General features: G+C 38.3%; 1 protein-coding gene across 3 annotated transcripts in view; it reads left to right on the forward strand.

Annotated features, from left to right (window-relative positions):
• The window catches only part of NRP2 (neuropilin 2), a 178,323-nt gene extending 154,847 nt beyond the window's left edge, over positions 1–23,476 (forward strand). The window contains exons 16-17 of one of the 3 annotated variants that reach the window (XR_011314661.1): positions 9,968–12,261; positions 12,549–15,800. Coding sequence is in view for 2 of the 3 variants with exons in the window: in XM_069733669.1 (XP_069589770.1) it covers positions 18,076–18,135; positions 18,243–18,538 (356 nt within the window). In the remaining variant the exon portion in view is untranslated. Of the gene's footprint in view, positions 1–9,967; positions 15,801–18,075; positions 18,136–18,242 lie in introns of those variants that run through there. The other 2 variants (XM_069733669.1, XM_069733670.1) reach the window with 2 other exon arrangements.
• The last annotated feature ends 2,915 nt before the right edge of the window (positions 23,477–26,391 follow it).

Genomic DNA, 26,391 nt, shown 5'->3' on the forward strand with positions numbered 1-26,391 from the left:
CTGAATACAGATTTTACAGGTTGTAAACAGGAAGAGAGTGGAAGATCAATCCTTGAGGAGACAGAAGCAAATTTATCTGATAACAAATATCACAAGCTTGCTTGCTTCCATATATGCGATTAATTTATGAAATGCAAATTAAAATGATAGTTACTCTTTAAAAATTGAGTTAAATACCTTGTAAAAAGTATCTGAGCTCACCTAATTCTGTCATTATTTTCTGTTTTATGCCGCATCAATGTATTGCAGAGATATTCACATTTGTTGCTTTCGAAGCACAATATGTGAAACTTCTACTTGTAGTGCAACTGGGAGTTTCTTCACAGTCTACTCCGGAGACGTGTACTTTCACCCCTTCCTCCCAGATGCTGTCAATCATAGCTCAGCAGCTGATTTAGGAGTCTAGCAATATGATATGATGCCAAGCTAAGATCATAAGCATCTCAGAGGGCAAAGTGAAGGTGGAAAGAAGACTCTGAAGAACTCCCAGTTGCACTACAAGCAGAGTTTTCACATGCTGTGCTTCAAAAGCTACAAATGTAAATATCTCTGCAATACAGGGACGCAGCTCAAAACAGGAAAAACTGCAGATTCAGGGAAGCACAGGGATTTTTATAATGTATTTAACTCCGTTGTTTTTAGCAGGTGACATGTCTTCTTTAAGTTAGACTTCAATATTAATATTGGTTGATCTTTGTTGCAGGTAAGTCATTAAACAGAGATATATAGCTTACTTTTTATAAATAAAAACATAACCCATACATAAGTATAATTTTGATTGAGAATTTACATTTAGCTTGTAAGATAGATTTATAGATCTAGAGTGGGTGGGTTATGTTGTGGAGGTAGGCAGGAATCAGATTCATCACCAGTCTTATGTGTGTCTGGTGAGTCAGGTATGTCTAAGTTTCTTGTGGCAAGTGTTACTTGTTGTGCGTCATTAACCCTTGACACATCATAAATATTAAGTAATTGAAAATACTTTTGCATTACATTTGCATAGAGAGGTTTATTGATTTTCAAGTTGTTGGATATTGGCTTGGCTAATTCAGAGACATTTTACTAACACGTAAGAAACACATAGCCAATAAGTTAAAGAGTCCTATCTTACTAATGGGCAACCAGCCTTCCTTATGTTTTCTGTGAATTATCAGGAGCAATATACAGACACAGGGGATTTTTTGACCACTGCTGACCTTAAAATTGTGTGTCAGTAAAAATGAATTTATCAATATACAGTACAGTAATGTAAGAGGTCTATCTTTATCTCCGCACTAATAGAAAAGCAATAGATGACTTCATTGTAAATCTTGCATTAAAGGTAGAGATAATATGAAATTTCTGTTGTTGTCTACAACATCAGACGGTGCCACGCTTCAGACCAATGGTTTGATGGCGGCTGTGTCTGGGAAACAGATCTGTGTTTTAAGACTTTTATCATTGTGTAGTTTTTCGTCTCAGTCTCTTAATAACATTTCACTCTGATTAGCTTTAATAATTGTATCTTGAAAGTACAGGTTCTCCAGTAATGTTACGAGTGAAGGATTTTGTCTCTGTTATTAGAATATGCAATTGCATCTTAATACAAATAATTACAACAATTTGAATAACTTGTATTTATAGAGTGCCAACATATTCCGCAGCACTTTACAATAACCCAGTGTCTGTGCCACCCTATGGTCTGCACTGGGTTGCACCTGACAATATATGCCATGTTCTTTTACATCTCTGCACAAATTATCCGTGTTTGTATGGTATTTTTTTAACTCACCCATTGGGCCCAGTTCATCAAGACTGGTGTTTTTTATGTCGGTCTTAAAGAACTATGAGTTGCAATAAGATGCGCCTAATCCATTGATACATGCCTCTCATCTATATACTATTTTTTTTAATTAAATGTATGTATGCCTACATGTAATGCAGTGTGAGAGTATTGATATGCTCACCTAGCACCTCTCCAGTGTCTAGGGCCATTTGTCTCCTCTTCTCAGTGACACCACCCCTCTGCAAACTCTCCAGGTCACACTCTGCTCTGCGAGACCCAGAAGTGGCATCTATAATGCAAGCCTATGGAGCGTCCGAACGAGCCACTATAGACCTTCCTTGTATAGGAGCCGGCTAGTCCCAATAGTGGCAACATCACTGAGAAGCAGAGAATAACGGCCCTGGACACCGGAGAAGACGGCGGTAGGGGAGCATATTAACACTCTGATATACAAAAGGGGAGAACCCCCATATCATTTTACTATAGGCAGATTAGGGACATCATTTCACTTTTACCCCATATACATTGTTTAATATTAAAAGCTATGTTTTATGGCCTGTTACAGAGGGATTTATCTATGGGGGTCTCGCCTTTTGTATATTAATGTTAATATATCCCTCCCAGGTCATCTCTTCCCCACTGTATTTTCTAAATTATTGACACATTGACACTATATTCCATGCATATATACACACATTTAACAAGAGATATATAGATGGGAGGGCTTCTCTAATGAATATGATGCAGCTTTCAACTACGGCTACGTTCACATTAGCGTCGCGTCGCTGTTGCGTCGGCGACGCAGCGGCGACGCAGCGGCGACGCACCCCTATGTTTAACATAGGGGACGCGTGCGTCTTTTTGCACGCGTTTTCCGACACGTGCGTCGTTTTAGACGCTAGCGTCGAACGCAAGAAAACGCTACAAGTTGCATTTTCTGTGCGTCCGATTTCGTCAAAAAACGACGCACGCGTCGCAAAACGCGCGCGTTTTTGCGCGCGTTTTTCCGTGCGTCGCCGACGCAACAGCGACGCGACGCTAATGTGAACGTAGCCTACCGTGTGCCTCAGCCAGAAATGTTTCTCCAGCCGTGGACTGGTGTACATCTCTGTCAGAACTTTCACCATTTTAGTGTTGTAAATAATCAGGATGGGCATGCTAGTCACCCCCATTACTGTCCCACACCCAGCTCCACCTAACATTGAATTCAGTGAGAAAGTCTGTTCTGAAAAATATATCAGACATGTGCAACTACACCAATCACTTGGTAAGAGTTCTGTCTGTAGACTATCCATGTTGCATATGGACAGGACGCAGATGTATCATTCCTTGCTTCTTTTCTGAAAAAAGAAAAAGAAATGTATAATCATATCTGTGGTCCAGGCAGTGTCCATACTATCCCTTCCCCCTTAACATTTCTATTGTATGTAAAACCATAGATTTTGGGGAAAAGAGAGCCGATCTTACCCATAATACTGCTGTCATCTGAAACATTATTCAGCAATCCGCCATTTTCCTGGTACCACCAGTGACCTAGATGTTGGTCAGGATAAGGAGCTGCAAGTGAGACCACCTACTGTTCTGTGAGTGGAGGGATTGTGCAGAGAATCACACCTGCAAGGTGCTGCACAAGACGAGATGGCCGAGGCAATGCTTATTGCAGAGATTACTTTCACATACTAAAATGTATTTGCATTGGATAGCACTGAAATGTAATACTTCAAGTGGATATATTCTCTGTATATGTTGGTGCTATATAAATAATGGAAAGCGGCATGTCATATAAAGACTGCCTTATGTATTCTGGGCCCAAATCAGTTACACATTTATGAGCTTTAAACCTTAGAATATGAATAAAATAAAAATGCCGACTTCTGAAGAAGTCCTATCAAAGCCTCAGCTGGAATTAGGCAGCAGCGACTTCTCTACAGACTCCCGTAACTCTGCAGCCCTACAAATATGCAAAGTTCGCCCCCAACTCACTCGCGCCCTCCTCTCCACTTGTTGTTTTTCTTCTTTAGATGCTTTTACGACCAAACTAAAAAAAAAACCGCAATGTCTTGCCAAGACCGTTGTTGAATATTTACTGGTGCTCCAGGATTGGAATAATCAGGAGTTTTGTAACCGCAGCCTCTCTTTCTTTGTACTCAGTAGTCTAGTCTTTCCACTGGTCAGTGAGTTTATCAGCAAGATTTGATTTGTTTTCATGGCTGCCGAGGGTCCTCTATTGTAGAAGCTCAATTATGGGCAATTCCGGCTTAGGATTTTTTTTGCTTTGCTGTCTGGCACCTTATTTAGATATTTTAACTATGCCTTTTCCCTGATACTTTCCATTTATACATGTCTGAAATATCTTTTTTTGTTTTTCCATATTTATCAGTATAATGCTGAAGTCTAAAGTAGAGCCAGCAAAAACATAGCAACGGTTTGGCTGGATGCTAGAGAATAGCTTGTTCTCCCACAGATATTCTCCCAAATCATGCATTATTCATTATAATCTGTCCTGTTTAGTCTCACATTCACACTAAACTGGAAATTATCTATTTATTGGGTAATGGATAATAGTCATATTTACAATATTAATAATTACTATGCGCTATATCCATCTTATTAAGATACCCATTATCCTATAGACCTCATCCACAAGTCGGAGTTACCTCCCTGGAGGCAGTAGGAGGTACTGCAGTTATCTAACAATCACATTTCCTTTTTCCCCCCACCTAATTTACTATCTGTTTTACCCCATTTCTAACACTTTTTTAAAAAGCTTTTTGCCATTTTTATTTTTTTGTTCATCATTTTGCTTGTTGTTAGACAACAATTAAATTTTTGGGGGCCAAATTCATCGCTTGTCACTTTTGAAAAGTTGTACAGTTATTGCACACGTGCTTCACTACATCCTTGGCACATTTTTTTTTTGTTACTTCTTTTTCATAGTCTGTTGTAAACTAATGTGTGACATTTTGTGGAACTTTGAACTAAAAACAGGCACAAAACAAGCAAAAGAGCATAAAATTCACCTGGGCAAAAAACAAAGACATGATGCAGAAATATTCTCCCCAGAATCCAGAATTCAGGGAGATAACTTGGGATGAAATTGCAGGCATTTGATACAATGTACAAGACACAATAGGTACAGGATTAGGCTATGTTCACACACTATAATCACAAAAGACTCCCAAACAGGCTGATTAGAGCAAAAACGGGGAGTCAAAAGAGTATATTGGACTTAATTGTACACATTTTTATTAACAAACAAATAGATACATTAAAATAGAAACAGAGTATCACCGCACATATGCAGGGTACTACAGGGGTCCAAAATTAAGTCCCGTAAAACCACACAAATAAATATTAACTAAAGTATAAATAAGAATTATGATGAGTTGTTTAAGCAGCACAAAATAAGCAAATTAATGCCAGCTGAACCGCCACCTATCACTCTGTTAGGCTACGTTCACATTAGCCTTTCCCGACGCAGCGTCGGGAAACGCTGCGGCGAATATGCACCCCTATATTTAACATGGGGGGCGCATGGACATGCGTTGTGCTGCGTTTTTCGACGCATGCGTTTTTTTGGACGCAAGCGTGGGGCGCAGAAAACGCAACAAGTTGCATTTTTTTTGCGTCCCAATTTCGGCAAAAAAGGACGCATGCGTCGCAAAACGCAGCGTTTTAGCTTGCGTTTTGATGCATTTTTGTTTGCGTTGTGCGGTGCGTCGCCGACGCAGCACCGCACAACGCAAATGTGAACGTAGCCTTAACCAGGTATGCGGAAATAACCTCCTGTGAGGGAGTGTATGGCAGGGCACAGCAAGCTATGAATGGCAAGTGCTGAAAGTGCATGCAGTGCATAAATAAAGTGTCAATAAGGTGTATGTATTAAGCAGGTACTTACACTTAATGGTGCAGTGACAGGATCCCCCGGCCTGCCGCCCCTACGCGCGTTTTGCCGTAACGTCGTTAGGAGTCGACTGCACCAAAAAACTAATCAAAACCTGCTTTTTTTAATCAAGTTTCTTACTGCAAGAGAGCAGGTTTTGCCTGTGGGTAAAATCATGCCAAAAGCACAATGTGTGAACATAGCCTTACTGCTCCATACAATCTGGTGTATCTGTAGACCCGTCATATGCCCAAGTGCAAGAGGCGCAATCATTTGTCTTTTTTTCCTGAAGTAGTAATGGCACATTTATTGTAGGACTGATGAATATGTCTGAGAACAATTACTTCAGTCATGATTCCTCATACATACATTTTATCTTGACCCCTAAGGTTGGCATGTAGTTAGGAAACTCTTGGATTCAGACAATTTAAAAGCCTTGCATTTCATGGGTTTTCATCTATGTGTTGAAAATCCTCTAATATTTGGATCAGAGTTGAAAAGCGTCTTAGAATAGATGGATTTATGTAACAAATGGTGTCCTGTCCTCTGTTTTGTTTCTTGTCACACAAAATGAAATGTGAACCTTCCCCGTGAAAGTCCTTGGATCTATGTTATTCGCATTGCCTGTAAGTGATTGTGCCTCGTTATCCAACTCATTATTTGTACCTAGTACACCCCTTTCAATAGCAGTTAGAGGTGACAGGAGGAACAGGGTGCTGGTTGTTCCCAGATTTTGATTTTACATTTGGGGACGTTCACAGAGGAAGTTTTACTGTGATATATTCATTGCTACACATAATGAACAATAGACTGCGAAGCCAGGAAATTGTCATAGCCATGAATCTGCTGCAGGAATGTTCACGCACACATCCTCGGCACTTCATTATACCTAGATTCCTTCCTAGAATAGTAAAGTCTTGAAAATAGGCAAGCCGCACTGTTCTACTGCCGAGCAGCTTCTCCCTGAGCATAACATCACATTACAGTCAGTCCAAATCCAGTTCTGTGGCTCAGGTTCTAAAGCCATGAAAATGCACTAGGTCTTAAAGAGAACCTGATATGTGGCCCAGCTGCCCCATGCGTACAGTGTGTACCTGGCCCTGGCTGTACATTCTCCGCCAGGTATGTTTTACTCTGAAACACTGCGGCATTTAAGAAAAAACATACTGGTAGTTTCAAAGCGTTGGCTGGGAACCATGGGGAGGCATCTGACTAGTCTGTGCTGCCCCAGCCGACTTCTCTCCACCCTGCTCTACTTGATTGACAGGTCTTTGGGTTGCACTGGAGTAGTCAGGTCTTCAACTATGGTCCCCGGCTGACTTTTTAAACTATGTTGTCTCTGAAACACCATAGCATTTCAGAGATAGACATTCCTGGTTGCATTTGTGTGATTCGGGAAGCATGCATTTAGTGACAGGTTCCCTTTAAAAGGAATCTTTCATCTGCTTTTTGTCATTTAATCTGAGGGCAGCATAATGTAGAGGCAGAAATCCTGATTCCAGCAGTGTGTCACTTACTGGGCTGCTAGCTGTAGATTTGATAAAATCACAGTTTTGTCAACAGGAGATTATGAATAGAGGAAAAGTAAACCTGCTGCCAGGTTGTCCTCCATAGCCAGGAGCTCTGTGTAACCCTGGCTGCAACACTGATTGTTAGTTTTCTGTCTATGCACAGTGTACATAGAAAGCTGCCAATCAGTGGTGTGAGCGGGGTTATACAGAGCTCAGCATTCAGAGGACTGCTAGCTCTGCAGCAGGAAAAACAGTGAAGGCATCCAAACTACAGCAAGCAGCCCAGTAAGTGACGCATCTCTGGAATTGCGGACTCTGTCCCTACACGGTGCTGCTCTCAGATTACATAGTAACAACCTGCTGACAGATTATCTTTAAGGAAGATCTTATATTCTTCTTTTTTTTTTAAAAAAAAATTGCACTTCTGTCTCAAAATAACTGCAGTGGCATTTTTCCGTAAAACACTGTGTAGGAAACCACTACCAAATTAATAAGTTTTGACTGAATATTAATGTGTTAAGGAACAGAAGTGCAAGAGCTAATTAGACATTAATGATTCAATGAGAAGCCACAATCAAGTCATAGCGGCATGTTGCCTGGACACTACACAGATTTTGTAGAATTTTCTTAGATTTCTTAGACTAACCAATTTTTCTTCAGAAAGAAACACATTCACATATTTGGAAATAATTTTCAGTGTTCGAAAAAAAAAATTCTGCGGTTTAGGAATATACCCCTGAACGGAGAATAACAAATCCGTCAACAGCAAATTGTTGACGACTCCCTTTTAGCAGTATTGTGTCTTTCTAAGCTGGACAGAGTATAATTGTTAAGACATATATTGAATAAGGTAATGAAGCCATGTTTTACAGATTCACTGACTGTTAATCATAGTTAGTGTCTCAGTAAATCTCAAATCTGGATAATAAATAATAATTAGGAAATCCAGTGTCTAAAGACTGTGGTTGTAGGTATTTTACAGCTGCCGTAATTTTTCCTCAGCCCATTAATTTTGTAGCCACATTGTATATAATTAATATTCAGGAAGCTGTTGGTATTTTGAAGGAGGTGAAGGCAGGCTCCAATACTGAACATTGTACTTCTTATTCTGCAGCACACATCTTCTAAGCCTCTGACATATGAATAGTTACAGAGAGGTTGACTTACCCTTGAGAAGGAAAAAAAGTGCGTTGCCTGTTCAAGTTAAGTTGACAAATTAGGAAAGAGAACAGTATTGCTGAGCAGGCAACATATAGGCAAATCTACATGATAAGGGATTTGGCTGACCCTGTGTTATTGGAAACTGTATATTTTCTCAAGGTCCGGCTTACATTCTGTGGTATTTCATACACCTCCAAGAATTTAACTGGATGTCTTTCGCTCAACATAAATTTAGGTGCAGCCAAGGCCAGTCTAGTCCAGAGACAAGCAATTTCCGAAAAGTTAGAGAATTCGTACTTGCTTTAGTCAAGTAGATTTAAAGGCATCCTTTTCTTTTTACGTTTCTCATTACAAATCGTCTCGCACATGAAGTCAACATCTCCCGTCCCGGTTTATGCACTTCATAAAATTCTGGCAGACATTAATAGACCAAATATTTGTAGTCAATGTTTGTTTGAAATTGTTTTTTTGAGATGTTCAGCTGCCTGAACTTGTGCAGTCTTGGAGCATATTAATGGCTCCTGCTTATGAGGTGCTTAAGACGAGTGGGGACATTTTCTAGAGAGGTTTGTGTGGTCAATAACTTCAAGCAGCTCAGCACATTACTAGATACATTCTTAAAGCTGTTGTCTGGTCTGAAATGAAAAGTTGGCAGTCACTTGTATTGAGTGAGACTCGTTCTGCATCTCGCATACCTGACCGCCATTCCAAAGGCAGAGATTGGAGAATCCTCACAGCACAGAGTGACTGCCGACTGTTCGTTTTAGACTGGACAGCCCCTTTAAGCACATAACCTTTTTTTAGCTCTAAATAAAACTAAAAAATGGACAAACAGTACATAATTGAGTCATACCATCATACCACCCATATCATGTGGATGGTAGTTATACCCTTGGCCTATCTAAATCAGATATAGAGATTGTGATAGTATAGTATAATATAGGTGTGTTGTTATGACTGATAACCATTCCCTCTTCTTCACCTTAAGAACTAATTCACACAAACCTATAGCGGCTATATGTTCTCACCCATATTTCATCTGAAAGTCCTAACCCGTGCCCTGTAACACACAGTAACAGCCTCTTGGGCATATACATGTCGGTTCTGGTTAGAGAACCCAAAGTTGAGTTTAGACTCGTGAATTTAATATGAATAAAGAAAAGCTCTACAACTCTACAACACGCTATGGTTGTGTGAATTACTGCAAAATAAGTGCATGAACGGCCGCCATTGCGATTAAGTTTTCTTTCTCTGCTTTTCTAACTACATCTGTTTGGTTCATAGACTATTGTAGCTCAAATGATTCTCTAGAGATAAAATCCCTACACTTTGTATGAATTCTATTACATTCTACTTTTAGGACTGAGCATGTATAATTTTATAATTATTAAATATGTTATTATTGAAAATGCTCTCTTTAGTCATGGAAACTTTTCAATAATAGCTATCGTGGCAGTCAGGAATTTTAAGGTGTAGATTTCCTTTATTATAACATAGTTATACATGATAGATTTTTTATTCTGCTAGATTAGTGAGAGTGTATTGTATCAGTACAATTGAAAAAGCATTTAAAAGTATGTGTGATGTTTCTTGATCTTAGTCCTCCTACATCCTACCTAGCAACGCTCTTCTGTGTCTCTCCACCAGGGGGCACCCTTCTACCAGGGAGCGAGCCCACAGTGGATACGGTGTCAGTGCAGCCTATCCCAGTCTACTGGTATTACGTTATGGCAGCAGGAGGTGCTGTTCTGGTGCTGGTCTCCGTCGCACTAGCCTTGGTGCTCCACTACCACCGATTCCGCTATGCGGCCAAGAAGAGTGACCCAGCCATCACCTACAAAACCTCACACTACGCTAATGGGGCACCTCTGGCAGTGGAGCCTACCTTAACTATAAAACTAGAGCAAGATGATCCCGATCACAGTTCACGTTGCTGAGGGCGGTATGGACGCTGGATCTAGACTTAAAAGACTCAAGAACTGTTGGCTCAATTTGCACTTTTATTCTCCCTTTCCTTATAAACCCAACAATACTTTGTTCTGCATATTTTTGAACTCATAGACATCTCGACCCCTCTTGACTGTCTCTAAAATCTAATGCTGCATCTTGGACTACTTTGAGATTAAGGGGCAATGCCTTTTAGAACCTGAATGCTCTTTATTTTATTTTCAAAGACAATTATTTTTCCAAGTTTTTATTATTTTCCCCCGGATGGAAAACAAACATTGCCTGACAACATTGAGGAAAGTTTGTAAGAGTATACATACATGCATATCCATATTCTTGTGCGTATGGAGTAGAATGAGAAAAGTGGTGAAAGCCACTAATAGAAGAAATGTATTTCAGTGAGCCCACCAACACTAATGCCATTCAGGACTATCCACGGCAGAGGCCCAGATGTAAAACTTTTGGGGACAAATCTATAATGTTTGTGAATATTATTGTACACTTACGATAATACATAATGTTATTTTGCTACTTCTTAATTCCCATTTGCCTATACTCCTTACGCTAACGCTAACATTTCAGGAATTTTCTAAGCACAAGTTATTCTCTTAAACGATTGTGCCAATTTTCCAACTTGTGCTTAGGGAACAGATCTTGAAAACATGGTAGTCACATTAAGAAATACAATGTTACCGAAGGAGTAACATGAGAAATATATCTGCCAATACTTTGGAGCTCACTGCAGTACATTGTTAGACAGCTTAGAGTACATATATGCAATTACAAAGAAAAGGAAAAATTATTTTTGTTTCTCGAGAACTGTTCTTTTTGTAAACTTTCAGAAATCCATTTTGCTTAAGCAACTATTTTTAAGGCCTCACATCATACAAAATAACAGTAATTGAGCCTGTTTTCTAGACATGAATTATGGACAAGTGGCAAGAAGAAAAGAGGGGTACAGCATAAAAATGAATGCAAAATAAAGCAATAGTATCCCATGAGAAAGGTGAAAAGTATGCCAACTGATTAACTACTTTGAGGAACACCACTATCTATTCTCTGCACCGGTCTCTATACATTTCCCCAGGGATAATTCACCCACTCATTTTTGCTCTCATTGATCATAGTCAGAGGAGGTGCCCTGACGTGTTGGCCATTGGGCATGTATTTCAATAATGAACCACTGAAATATCAAATTGCTTCCTTTATAATCTAATTGAGTCACATATTTCTTACCTCTGAGCCATCTTTTATTTGCCACTATTTGCCCAGGTTATGAATGAAGTAATTTCTGCTTAATATGTTCAGCGCCTTTCTATAACACTACATTATATAATTATTACAGTCTTATCTAGTAATAGTCATTATTGTGACTGTATAGTCAGTATTATTAGCTCAGAGTAGCAAAGTCCCTGTGAACATTGCTGTAAAGTGATATCTACAGTAAGGAGTGAAATGACAATAGATATGTTGAGTTATCTGGACTTTCGCAGGCAATCAGCAGCCATTGCTCCATTTGTTTTCCTGCAATCCAGATATACCAGTGGAGCAAAAACTGCTCATAACCACACAATGGGTTAAACTACTTGCACACAAACATTTTATGCTCCTTCCCACCCTCCTGTCTTCTGTACAAGTTTTTAAAGATAACTGAGCAAAGATGAAAGCCAGTAGGAGAGAGATAAAAATTGGCCATGCAGACCCCTGTGATGTCCATCCGATAGCAGCACTGTTGATAAAGAAACATATGCATTCATTTTATGTACTGGAATAGAGAAATAGTGGTTACCACAAATTACATGAACTATTGCTATGTACCACCTTTAATTAACCCATTTCTAATACGAATAGCAGATTTATATGTTGAAGCTCAGACCTAGAAATATTACATATGGTATTTACATCTGCTGTACATTTGGCTCTTTCCCACCTTTGGAATTGGTAATGTCGGGCTCTGGTAGTGTTTAATGGAATCACTAATAAGAATGTCCAAGGTAATAAGAAAAATATTTAGAATTGAGAGTCCTCAGTGGTTGATACCTTTTAATGGCTAACTGAAAAGATGGTAACAAATTGCAAGCTTTCAAGACTACATACGTCTCTTCATCAGGCAAAGTCCTTGCCTGATGAAGAGACGTATGTAGTCTCGAAAGCTTGCAATTTGTTACCATCTTTTCAGTTAGCCATTAAAAGGTATCAACCACTGAGGACTCTCAATTCTAAATATTTTTCTATCTACTGGCTAACACAGTACCAAGATATATTTCTTTCCTGTATCAAGGTAATAAGAACACTTTACCATATATGCTTACAATTGGTATATGGGACCTTCTTCAAGTAGTACAAGATTAGGAAACAGGATCTTAATAGCAGAAGCAGCCCAGTCTCGCCTTTTGTGCAGGTGCAGACGGCCATATTATCGGTCCGAGTGCATTTCGACAGCACATCGGATCACACGCAGACTAGTGTTAGTCTATGGGGCCGTGCACGTGTCTGATTTGTCTTCCTCTGAGTTGATCCAAGGGAAAAAATTGCTGCATGTCCCAGTTTGAGCTGATGTTTGGATTACACTCGGCCATGCAAGTCAATAAGTGCGTGGGAAACATCGGACTGCACTTGGGTGACATCCGAGTACAGTCTGATTTCGGAATGGAGAAGATGCAAAAAATGTTGTTCCTCATCTTCTCCTCACAGTGAGCTCCGATTCTCTCATCCGAGAAAATCAGATCATACTATGCTGACACTCTGATCATACTCTGATCATTGCGTCATTCTATAATTGCCTCGATTCTCGCAGATGGGAGAATCCACAGCCACTTGCATGCGCCCTTATGCTAAGGCTGGTATTGCACCTCAGCCCCATCAAAGTGACTGCTATTTCTGGTATAAAAAATAATAATAGTACAAAAATAAAGCAAACTCATGTTCTAGTCTTGTATTATGCCATCTACGTAGATGCTACCAAAAATAACAAAAATATTCCAATAGGTTACCAGGGCCTTGTTATAGCTAATTTCAGCCATTTGTGCAGCATTTTTTTACCATATTTACAAAGTAAACCAAAAAATGAAATCTTAGTGCTACAAAATATTCTTTAGTTTGGGTCATACATTTCAGGAGAAAATTCTCATCACCTGACCTTTATTTCTGGTCCGGATGAAGACACATCTCTCACAAATGAGACACATGCTCTTTTGTCATGTGTTTTTATTTATTTTTTTGTAATGTACATAACAATTGTGGCTCACACATTTTGCAATTTCAGTGTTAGTGGAGCTTAAGAACAATAAGTTTGACTTATTTTTTTAGGTAGCAAATGGGTGGCCTTATATGCTAAAGTGACATAGAAATGTATATTTTTTTTGTATCCATGCTGTTCTTTGGGTGTTTGAATGTATTTCTCACAGAAATGCTAGTATACAGTTCACTGCTGTGTATAATGATTTTGAGCCTTTTTGTATTAGATTGGTTTTGTCCATTTGGCATTACTGCTAATTATTTTTCTGTGATGTAATGCGCACATAATTATGTGCCTAGAAGTTGAAATATTTTGTACATTGTAAAGTACCTGTAAACCATAAGGCAAAACAGGAAGCGTAGAGCGATAAAACCCAGATAAAATTCAGCCAGCTTTCAATTTCCATGTTTCTTCTACTTAACATGCAACAAAATCATTTATTAATTTTAAGGCAATCTAATGTTCACTGTTCCTTGTCGTTTTGTGTTATATCATTTTTGCTCAGTAGACTTCCAAATTCTGTTAGTCCCTGTTGTCCAACTGGTGCCACATAGATGAGCCGAAGTTCTCGATGGCCTTGACTTTGTGTGCCTTCTTGCTTGACATAGTCTACAAACTTTGTTGGTCTCATCACTGGAACACTTGGACAACATAACAGGGTATGGAAGACGGGTGTTAAGTCTATGTGTGGTGATTATTACCAATATTCTTCAGGGATCTATGTTGCTAGAATTAATTCTCACGATCCACTTAGTCTGTTATCACGCCAACTTGCTGCACAATGCATTATAAACCCATTTAGCATGAAAGTGGTTCTTACAAAATGGCTTCCTTCCGGAGCTATGTTTTTTGTACAGAGATTTTTTTTTTCATAGAGCCTAATTACAGGAGGAAATTTATTGTGACTGTTTTAAAAAAAAAAAAAAAACATCAGTCCTAAGAGTGTAAGTGAAATTCTGCTGCTAGCCTTCTTATGTCTGTTCAATCTAACAGCAGAATCTAAGGCTCACCATCTGTTGCCACATAATTAGAAGAAAGTTCCTTGATTGTAAATAGCATTTACTGTTTGGCTCAATTGAAAATTATATTTATACCGTATGTATAAATGTGTATATATACATATGCACATACGCAGTCTCAAACATACAATAAGTAAATGTACACACATACAAAGAAGTAACGAGCTGCACAAAGAAAAAGAACTAAACAAAAGGAACAAATAAAACAAGGCACCTTTTGGCTCTCAGTTTCCTATTTTTTGGTAAACTGTTCATCATTAATGTGTTTTTCTTCTACATCTTTTCTGCCTTTTTAGATGCTTGTGTTATTGTTGTTGTCGGTTCTAAAATTGGAAAGAAGTTGATAAAATGACAAATATCATGAAATGTATGTTCTCTTTCCCAGCAATGTACAGTCTTCTTCGTTACAATGTTTGTCATCTTGCTGTCTGGTTCTGAAGCGGTTGCTTTAAAACGTTTAACAAACACAATTATCGAGGTCTACAATCCAAAACTAATTGGGCTCAGTAGTCGGTCCAACACAGTTTCTTTGTAGAAAAGGCATAAACTGTTATAAGAAAAAAATAGTTTCAAAATATGCCTTGTGTCAAGTGGGAGATGTTATGGTATTTTATTGAAGGGATAATCACATTAAAGAGAAGTTGAATGCAGAATGCCACTCTTCTGGTTGCCTGTCCAAAAATACCACCTTTTTGGTTGGTTGGTTGTCCAACACTTACAGATGGTTGCCCAACATTCAAGTCTTATAAGAGAAGCAACAACTATTTGAACTAATACTCTGTAATAGGCAAGTAATAATAATAATGGACCTTTATAATCATATTGGTTTATTGGTCAAGTGCTCAACTCTTCAACTTCCTGGTCTAGAAGTTATGGCGTTTCTCAGCCATGATTCTGCCCATATTTTAGATACTCCGGAGAAATCTTTCATTTAATGTGATTATCTAAGTGCTCTGACTAAAGGCACAGCCCTTTAATATAAAATCACGCCATAAATGTTATCCATGTTTCTACATGTTAATTATTTACAATTGGGCATGGAGAATGCTGTTCCTTACCTATATGCTGTAAATTGTTATTTTCTATGAAAAGCCTGGTAAAAATCACTATTGGAAAAAATATGATATCCAATAATTTTCTCCCTCCTCCCTTATAATTGCGCGTTTCTTGCTTTGTCCTCTGCCTGAGAATGAAAGAAAAAAAAATATGGAAATTTGAAACTTATTTGATCATGTGTTGTGTGGAATGTAATTAAAGGATAATATTTTTGTACAAACATCTGCTTCTCTTTACTTACCACTGGAAATGGTTCGGATAAATGATGCTGGCTCTCAAGCACTTAAACAAATTCACAGCTTTTTTTGTTCCCCATCATCTTCTCTGTCTTATGGTATCAGCATTTTGCTTACTGTCTTGAAGTTTCAATCAGCCTGTCACCTGAGACGCCAATGATGGTAGTTCCGGGATTTTACTAAAGTTGCTAAGTGCTAAATTGCCCGAATGTGATTATAATGAAGATTGTCCTCTCTCTGGGGTAATCAACAAAATGGGACATCATTTTTCCCTTTCCCTAAAGGACAGAAGTAAGCAACACAATCATGCTAGTGTGCATCAGCAGCTTAGTAGAAATTTATTGTGATGATCTCACCAGACTTAGTTTCTCAGCTGATGCAATGTTCAGCCAGTATTTTGTGAAAAGCCGTATGTACGGTTAAAAAGGAGTAGAAGGTGATATGGGAAAGTATGGGATATAACTGCACATCGTGTGGCCTGTAACCCTCGATTCAGCACATTATCTTTTATGCGATTAGGCAATCTGGTATAACAAGATGAGTCGGTATGCAAACGGATTATAGGATTAAAACCCTTCCTTGGCGTGCCAATATTATATGAGCATGACTGATTTTCTAATACATTGGTCCGTTAGTTAATTAGTCATTTTTAGGCAACAGAAATCTTGGGTGCAATACTGCAAATTGTGTCTATACTAGTTCAGTTTGTTTGTGATGGAGGCTTTATTTTTATATTCACATACCATAAATGTATTCGCAAGAACAGAAAAATAAATCTGAAATAAGGTACAAACATGCATATATACACTGAAATATATAGTATTCTCAGAAATATAAATTATCTGGTTTAGCGGGATTGATGTGGGTACCAACTACCATGTACAGACTGATCTGGCATGATGTGAGCTGTCCATGGCATGTAAAATTTTAGCTCCTCTGAGCTAATGTTTCCTGGTGGCAATTTACAAATTCATTATTGGCAGTGCGAAAAATGACTTGGCTTATTTTCTAAACAGGTAACTATAGACTTAGAATCAATCTTGAACTAGAGACTTTCCGTTACTTTTACTCTTTCTCTGGTATACTAAAAAATGTAGATATTATTTGTAAAAGGATAACAAAAATACGTTTTGATTTGTTCTTTTCTGCACTCTAGCACTGTTATTTTAAAAAAACTGTGATCCGACATTACATCTCACATAGAAAATCTTAACGGGAACCTGTCACCCCAAAAATGTATATGAGCTTAGGCCACCTCCATCAGGGGCTTATCTACAGCATTCTGTAATGCTGTAGATAAGCCCCCGATGTAACCTGAAAGGTAAGAAAAACAAATTAGATTATACTCACCCAAGGGCGGTCCCGGTGCGGTGCGGGCCGGTCCGATGGGCGTCGCGGTCTGGGGCCTCCAATCTTCATACGATGACATCCTCTTCTTGTCTTCCTAATGCGGCTCCAGCGCAGGTGTACTTTATCTACCCTGTTGAGGGCAGAGCAAAGTACTGCAGTGCACAGGCGCCGGGCCTCTCTGACCTTTCCCGGTGCCTGTGCACTATAGTACTTTGCTCTGCCCTCAACAGGGCAGAGAATTATGCCTGCGTCGTAGCCGCAGCAGGAAGACAAGAAGAGGACATCATCGTATGAAGATAGGAGGTGCCGGACCGCGACGCCCATCGGACCGGACCGCACCGGGACTGACCCTGGGTGAGTATAATATAACTTGTTTTTCTTACCTTTCAGGTTACATTGGGGGCTTATCTACAGCATTACAGAATGCTGTAAATAAGCCCCTGATGGTGGAGGCCTTATCTCATATATGATTTTTGGAGTGACAGATTCCCTTTAATCAGGCAAAGATATGTGTGGGCAGTCCAAAGTAACCAGTCAGATCATTCATTTTTTTTCCTAACAGACCTACAAATTTCTGAACTTGGATCTTTGTCCTTGAGCAGCAAAAAATAATTGTCCTATAACATATACATATTTTTTTTTTATACTACTATTATCAATAGTTAAACTGTCAGTTTGGATTGTTATAGCCATTACAAGATAATAACACATACCTTGGACACATTAATAACATTTCCAAAATGTAGAGAAAACTAAAACATTCAAACTGTTTGGTAGTTGAAAACTATAAATTATAATGTCCGTTATATAATTTATAGAATGTATGATTTTTGTTTCTGAATTTTCTCTAAAAGATTTTAATTTGTTTACTTGTCATGTAAAAAATGTTTCATTTTGTGCTTTTTTTAGTGGATGTTCCAGTCATAAGACATCATGACCCACAGGGACGTAGCTATGGAGGAAAAATAAGTAAGAGACCCTGTTATTCTCTCTGTTCTTCTATCTTTCCTGTTTTATTTTGAATATTATAATATACATTGTTGTTTAATTCCTAATAAATGTTTACTGTATTGTAGGTGACTATGAATCCCATACAACGTTCCCCACAAATAATGTGGTAACTCCAAGGTCTGATAAAGAGGAAAGTTGGCTTTATACTTTGGATCCAATTTTGGTTACCATTATTGCGATGAGTTCTCTTGGAGTCCTTCTTGGGGCTATTTGTGCTGGTTTACTACTCTACTGCACGTGTTCCTACACAGGCCTTTCCTCTCGTAGCTCTACAACGTTGGAGAACTACAATTTTGAGCTTTATGATGGGATAAAACATAAGGTGAAAATGAATCCACAGAAATGCTGTTCTGAGGCATGACGGAATGCTCCAGCTATGTGATTGTGAACACTTGGAAATGCCCCTTCTCCTAGCCATCAGATGTGGTGGCCATAAAATAGCTGTTTCAGCTGCTTTTCTTCATTAGGACACTGAAACTGTGTTTCTGCAAAAACAAATTGAAGGAAATAGTTTAAGAAGAATGAACAATTCTCATGCTCAATCAATGCCTCCCAAAACTACAATGCCTCCGAATGTTGCAGACCTGATGTATAACTTTTCAGACTGTCTACATATGACATGTCTCTCCATGGAGGAGTGATGTGAATTAAAGTCTCTTATCAGTGCTGTTTGTGTTGCCACTTGGACCTTTGGGAAACAGCACTTTTAGCAGATCGAGATCAACTTCTCCCAGCCCGAAGTGAAGAGTTGCACGACAGCATCTAGATATGAGTAGAAGAGCCTTAAGATTACTTGTGATTCAGAGCCATTTTCTACAGTCAGGTCACTAATGGAAATGTGACCAACTTCTTCAGGCGGTCTATTACAGTTTTTTTTTTTTTAAAATGCCTAAATCTAAGGACACATTTTTAAAGGGTTTTATATTCAGAGCTGGCTTTGATTGTACCTTTTATGTATTGTATGTTTGGGTGGGTGGGGATGATTACAATTCATGTATTGTTTTCTGGTGAAGCTTTTTAAAGTTACATTTGACCCCTAAACTGCTATCAGTGTGCCGTAGAAAGATTTATTAAAGTGTACCCTTCTTCGAAAAATATTAGAGACAGCCATTCTATAGTATTCTAAACTTCATAAATCTTGGCTTGTTGGTACCAGTAAATTTCTTTGAGCATTGGTTTAACTTCAAAATGGCTGCCTTTTCTATATGACTAGAGAGAGAGAAGCACTTTAGTAACTAAAGTAACCTAGTCATTTACTTTTCAGGTGGATTAAAGAAAGAGAACAATAGATAGGACATTTTGAGAAGATCATTTTCACCAATGATCAGAATGTTCAGTGCCCACTTTTAAATGCCTGTTATTTTGGTTCCCTTTCTGCGATTGTACTAGTGCAACATATTTATTGAGCGAGAGAAAATAATGGCATATTCATTAATATTCAATATCATTACAATGAGAAAGTGAACAGGCAAGTCATTCTACTGGCATAAGTCAAACCAGCAGTAGAAAATATTAACCTTGGGTTCATACATTTATGTCATGCACTTATTTAATATTTTCTTCATTGCGACTTCCATAGGAGACACATCCTCTCCTTTAGTAGATACTGGTCTTGATGGTAGAAATAAGAGCAGTATTTATAGCTCCCAAATCCAAGCAATGTGGAATCTTTTCAAAGTCTGCTTGTCCAGTGCATGCACCCAAGTATGAACAGCCTTAAAATATGCATAACCAACTGGGTGGCAAAGCAATCTAGGAGTAAATGAGAAGCCACTTCTTAGCTGTGCCTGCCTTAACTATATGTAGCATAACTCATCTGCCATTTCTTTACATGTAGTGGTCATGTAGCATTAGTTCATATCAAGGTAAATGGCATGCCTCTGGTCTACCCAACAAATATGGCACGTTCACACAGTTCTGATGTGGAGTGTATAAATCCAATATTAAATCCAAAAAACTAAGAGAAATGTAAGAGTTACCTTCTCTTCTTTCTTGAGGATCTCATATCAGTTTTGGATCTGCTTCTTTGTGAGCGTTGGTTACTTTGTGTCACTAAGAATTTGATACAACAAAGCAAAGAAAACCCAACAAAGCCCACACATCGACAACGAATCGTCAGATAAGATGAATATATTTAGATTACGTTTTCATAGTTGCTCGCTCTCACATTAAGTAGCACTTAGTAGCAATTTAAGGGGCAGTACCTGGCATTTTTGGTACTTTGGTGCCTATTTGTTGACTTGTGTATAATGGGTTATATTTATGGATTGTAATGCCCAGTTCATTGTACTGTGTATGATTGTTTTTTTGGTAAAATAGAAGAATCTAGTGTCTTATACCTACGAGAAGCTGTTTTCTTGCTGTGTTTTTGATTAGGAAATAGGGGCTGTTTACATATCAGGAGCAGCTTCATTCATCACTTTTCCTTTTAACATAGTCCTGTTTCCTACTTAAGTGCCTTGGATATTCAGAAGATGGAACTTATTATTTATTGCCACAATTTCCTGAGGGCCCTTTGAAATGTGAATGTGATCTACATGTTTAGAACTTGGTTTGGAATAAAACTGTTGTAGTAAGTGTGTAGTTCCTGTTGCCAAAGTATGAATAGATATAGCCATTGGATGATTATTCGTACAGGATCTGGGGTCATGGAGAAGGTTCATTTACTCACATTAATGGTGCATACTCTTTATCATTACAGATTAGCCAACTGCTGAACTGCCTTCTGAAATGACAAGAATTAATCCCATTAAACCGTTCTTATACTTAGTACTACAGTGGAAGGAAAAGTGAATGTTTTGTTGCAGTTGCCAACTGTTTAGTGCCTCTTTAGGGTTAAAGTTTATACCTAATGCATAGGATACAGCAGGGCAGAATTTTATTATTGTAGTGGAAAGTGCAACTTTTTTTGGTGTCTAAGGAATAGTTTGCAAAATTTTCTTTAGTTTGTTTGGTTTTGTGTACAAATGTGACCTCTAAACCACCACGGCAAGTAACTATGCCCTGATGATCAGTTATAGTACACTGCTATCTGAGAATGTATCCAGACCTCGAGGTACCCTTCGAGACCGGGCTACCATCCCTGAAGGTATCCTATATAGTTAGGGCAGAAGGTTGTTCCTCGTGTATGAACACATAACTACCTTTGAAACATAAAGTGGCAGAATTTCCCTGCTGTAAGTACACTTAGGAAAATGGTAATCTACTTTTTTTGTAATAATTATTGAGGACATATGCATCAATTTCTAATACCTCAAAATTTCGACTACAAACACTCATGTTACAAGTCAACATGTTTGGGGCCCTTTTTTAGCTGAAGAGCCCTGTTTCATGGAAAGGTAACTGTAGATTGACATTGTATCAAATGTATATTTTGCCCTTTGTCTTCTATTTTTAATTTCTGGGAGAGTTCAGCAGGAACCCGTACTTCTTTGTAGAGACTTTTAAGCGTTTTTAGTAAATAAGGTCCATAATAAGAAGTACAAAATGCCTATAATCAGTCTAATAGTCAATCATTGTTATGGTTACTTTTCCAAGTACGAATAAGGAACTGGTCTATCTGTATTTTAATGGTGTGTACATATAGAAGTGTATAAGGAATGGATTAGGATCTAAAGCAGAAAAAAACGTAAACTGTTAGCAATGTTCAGTTTACCAACCAATGCATACATTGTTATCAAGTACATTAAAAACATTCTGGATTAAAAATGTAACAATTAGTAAATGTACAGATTCAGACAATATGTAATATGTAAGCAAATTATTCATTCCTTGCCAGTTGTGAGATTGACTCTAGTATTTCTCCATAGAACTAACTAGATTCTACTCATTTAGTGAATCAAATGACCATCTCAATTGGCGTTAGAGGTATAATATCTGATTCAACTATTCTATATGGGTTTCCTGCATTGCCATCATATGAATTGGCTTGAAAAGTAGATTATTCTAAAAAATGAATCAAATTAACACATCATGCGATCTCTTTACAGAGAGTGGAACTTCCAAACGTGTTAAGATGACAAACACTTTTCTTTTATTACGGTTTTATGTCTGGTGCAAGATTGTGAACACCAAAGATAAGCCTTCTGTCATGTAGCACCCCCTATAGTTTCTGCACTAGTCAATACATTTTTGGACTCTTACTTCCCTAAGAAAATAGTGAGCCACATTGCCCCATCAGGAGATAATCAGATCCCTTTAGTTTTGCAAAACATGAACTTTGAAATCAGCAAAGACTCTTCAGATGACACCTGGGAATATAAACAGTCTTATGGATACGAATGTGTCCAGGGTAAATAATTGATCAACAGCTAGAACTTCATATAGGACAGTCAGAATGTTTTTGTAGAATCGAAGGGTCTGCTCTTACATCCAAAATTTAAATTGTATAATGTGTAATGTTACAGCAGCAATGTATTATACTCAGCAAATTTCATATTTTCTTTTCAGAAAAATCAGTCACTTTGCCACTCTCCATCAATGTTTGGCTTTGAAAAGAATTAGTCACCAGATTTTTGCCACATAATCTGAGAGCAGCATGATATAAGAGCAGAGACCCTGATTCCAGCGATATGTCACTTGCTGGGCTGCTTATTGTAGTTTATATAACATCTCTTATTAGCAGAAGGTTATGACTAGAGGACTAGTAAACCTGCCGCCAGGTAGTCCAACCACACCCCACCACTGATTGGCAGATTGGTATGCAAAAAGCTGCCAATCAGTGGTGTGGGCGGGGTTACACAGAGCCCAGCAATCAGAAAACTGGTAACTTTGTAGTGGATAAAAACATTTTTAATCAAAACTGCAGCAAGGAGTCCAGTAAGTGACACATCTCTGGAATCATCAGGATGCTCTCAGATGGGGTATCAAAATCATGCTGACACATCCTCTAGAAGTGATTATAATTTATAGAATGTTTCTCTGAACATAGTCAGACCTAGACATTTTATAATGTGTAAATAATTTATAGCAGTACTTACTGTATCTCCCTCTCTATTTATGATGTCCTTCTATCTTTTAAATCTTTATGTACATTTGAAATTTGCATTGAGTATTTTGTCACCTGCTGCATTTTTAATCCTTTCACAGAGGAGCTTGGAATGGCTTGGTAATTGCATGCTCCTTTGGTAGCATAGGGGTTAAATGACATCATTCCATTTGCTGGCTGAGCCAGAATGAATGGACTTAAGAGCTTTACTGTGATTCTTTATGTAAAGAATTAGAGATACAATTTAACTGTGTTATGTAATTTGTATAAACATTTTTTTAAATAACTATTTAATAAAATAAGAAGCCAGAATTTTCTATTGTCAAGTTTAATTTACGTCTACCATATTATTCTTTGAGAACCGTCAGTTCTACCATAGCGGAGCTTCACCAGTAGGAATTGGTACCCATTCTTTAACTTTACGGTGTATCCAAAGCAATATTGGTGTGGTGAGCGTCTTTATTTTTTTTCCCCTACAAACTCATATTATTATTTGTCTTTCAGCGTAAAGCGTAAAAAATAGTAAAGAATAGCGGCGCTGTTACGTGTGGAAGAAATGGACTGCAGCGGGTGAAAGCCCTATATCACGAATAGAGTAAACAGCAAATAATAAATAAAGGTATATATACACGGCTTGACGAAAAAAGAGATAACCTATATGTCATCACTAATTAAATAGTGCAATCTCTACTGAAAAAATGGTGCAGTCAGGATAGCAGCTTGACTGTACTATTAATTAATGGTGACAAACAGGTTATGTTTTTTGTCAAGCTGCTATCCTGACTGCACCATTTTTTCAGTAGAGATTGCACTATTTAATTAGTGATGACATATAGGTTATCTCTTTTTTCGTCAAGCCGCTATCTTGAGTAAACTATTTTTATCCAGTAGACACTATAAATATGAATGCTGTAGTTTTGAAACATCTACGTTAATGTCCTTACTTTTTTCCACTAGTGAAAACAGCCGCATCATTTTTTCAAATCTGACCTGTGCCACTATCAAAACTATCTGCCCTATTTCATCTGTTAAAGCAGGTAACAATAATTAGAACTTTTATATTAGTAGTGTTATTTCCTGGTAGCAACGTAGGACGTAGCGCGGGTGTGTATTCACCTTCTTAGTGTGTATATATACCTTTATTTATTATTTGTCTTCGTATTTCATGTGATCAGGAAGTTGTCAATGACTACATTCTGAAAGCAAACCCTGATTTTGCAAAATATACTGTCCATTCCATAGAAACTACAAATTTACATCTAATGGGGCCATGATGGAATAAATTATTTCTAGGGGTCTCTACAAAGAAAATATTGGCACTCTTCTCCATGGACTGTGGTTAGTGTTCATCCACATTTAAATGAATGAAGATGACCTGCGATAGTCGAGTATGACTCTCAGTCATTCTATCGATCAGTGCTCTCCAGACAGTTATATCCTGCGTTGCTTCTTTCTGTTGATGGTGTTGATCCTGCAAACCAAGGGTCTTTGGCTATCCTCCTCTTTTGCCACAGAACGATCTAAGCTCAATGTATGTCTCTAATGACTGGCTCCTCATAATGTGGCCAAAATAAGCTATTTTTTGTTTGGTTATCTTAACTTCCAGCAATAGTTTTGGCTTGATTTGGTCCAAGTCATCTCTGTTGGTGATCCTCGCTGTCCATGGAGTCTGTAGTATACTTACATGCCTTGGCTGCTATCAATGAGGTTACTAATAGTTGTCTGAAGAATATTCTGTCGTGCTAAATGCACTTGGACTATGAAATCATCAAGATCCACTGCTGGCAGCTCCCTTTGCAGTTGCCGACCAATGTTGTCCCAGATGTGCTCGATTTGAGAGACAAGTCCAAAGATGTTGCCATCCATGGTAGTATATATAGGCCACACATGTTGCTCACAGTAACACAAGCAACATGTGATCTGGCAGTGTGATGTTGAAAAACAGCTTCTGGCGCACTTTGGAGAAACTGCTATACCACTGATACCGCAATTGATCCATTCTGTATTGCAAGTGAAATTAGATGTCACATATCAGGCCTAAGGCATCAAGCCATAAAAATGTGATAGCATGACATGACATTGGGCAGACATCCAGCTACAGGTGTTCCACTGATGCCCTGCCACCACTCTAAAAAGCCGGTAATGGTGCAGAGCAAGATGGCAATGGAGGCTGGAGTGGAAGTCTGTCTTCTTCAGCGATGAGTTTCACTTTTATCTTGGATGCAATGATAGCTAGAGATTGATGGGTCTGGAGACCATTAGGGCAAACCCTTAAGAGACCTTCACCAGTAAATGTGAGACTGTCGACAGAGACATGTTTCAATAGAATGCCAGGCCGCATGTTGCTTAAACTACTGTGATCAGCCAATATGGCATAAACCTGCTACCATAGTCTCCAGCGTCTCCGGACTTATCTCCCATTGAGTACATATAAAATGTAATTGGCCAGAAATTGCAAGGGAAACTGCCAATAGCGGATCATGATAATTTGCAGCCCAAGTGCATTCAGCGTGGCAGAACAGTCTTCAGACAACCATTATCTAATTTATAGCACTCCAAGGTATTCAAGTGCATGTATGTCTGCACTTAGAGTTCAGACCTAAAACTAAATAAATTGATAAATTGAAATATTTTGAAAATTGTGTTTCCTTTTTCTCATCATCGGCATATTTAATTAGCATTCATTTGTCATTTACATATCATTAAATACTTGTTGTAATTTCAATGTTGAGGAGTATACAGTATATCTATCTATCTATCTATCTATCTATCTATATATATATATATATATATACAGTACAGACCAAAAGTTTGGACATACCTTCTCATTTAAAGATTTTTCTGTATTTTCATGACTATGAAAATTGTACAATCACACTGAAGGACTCAAAACTATGAATAAACACATGTGGAATTATATACTTAACAAAAACCTGTGAAACAACTGAAATTATGTCTTATATTCTAGGTTCTTCAAAGTAGCTTTGATCACTGCTTTGCACACTCTTGGCATTCTCTTGATGAGCTTCAAGAGGTAGTCACCGGGAGTGGTCTTCCAACAATTTTGAAGGAGTTTCCAGAGATGCTTAGCACTTGTTGACCCTTTTACCTTTACTCTGTGGTCCAGCTGACCCCAAACCATCTCGATAGGGTTCAGGTCTGGTGACTGTGGAGGCCAGGTCATCTGGCGTAGCACCCCATCACTATCCTTCTTGGTCAAATAGCCC

This window comes from Ranitomeya imitator, chromosome 7, assembly GCF_032444005.1.
Source record: "Ranitomeya imitator isolate aRanImi1 chromosome 7, aRanImi1.pri, whole genome shotgun sequence".
In the NCBI taxonomy this organism is placed as follows: Eukaryota; Metazoa; Chordata; class Amphibia; order Anura; family Dendrobatidae; genus Ranitomeya; species Ranitomeya imitator.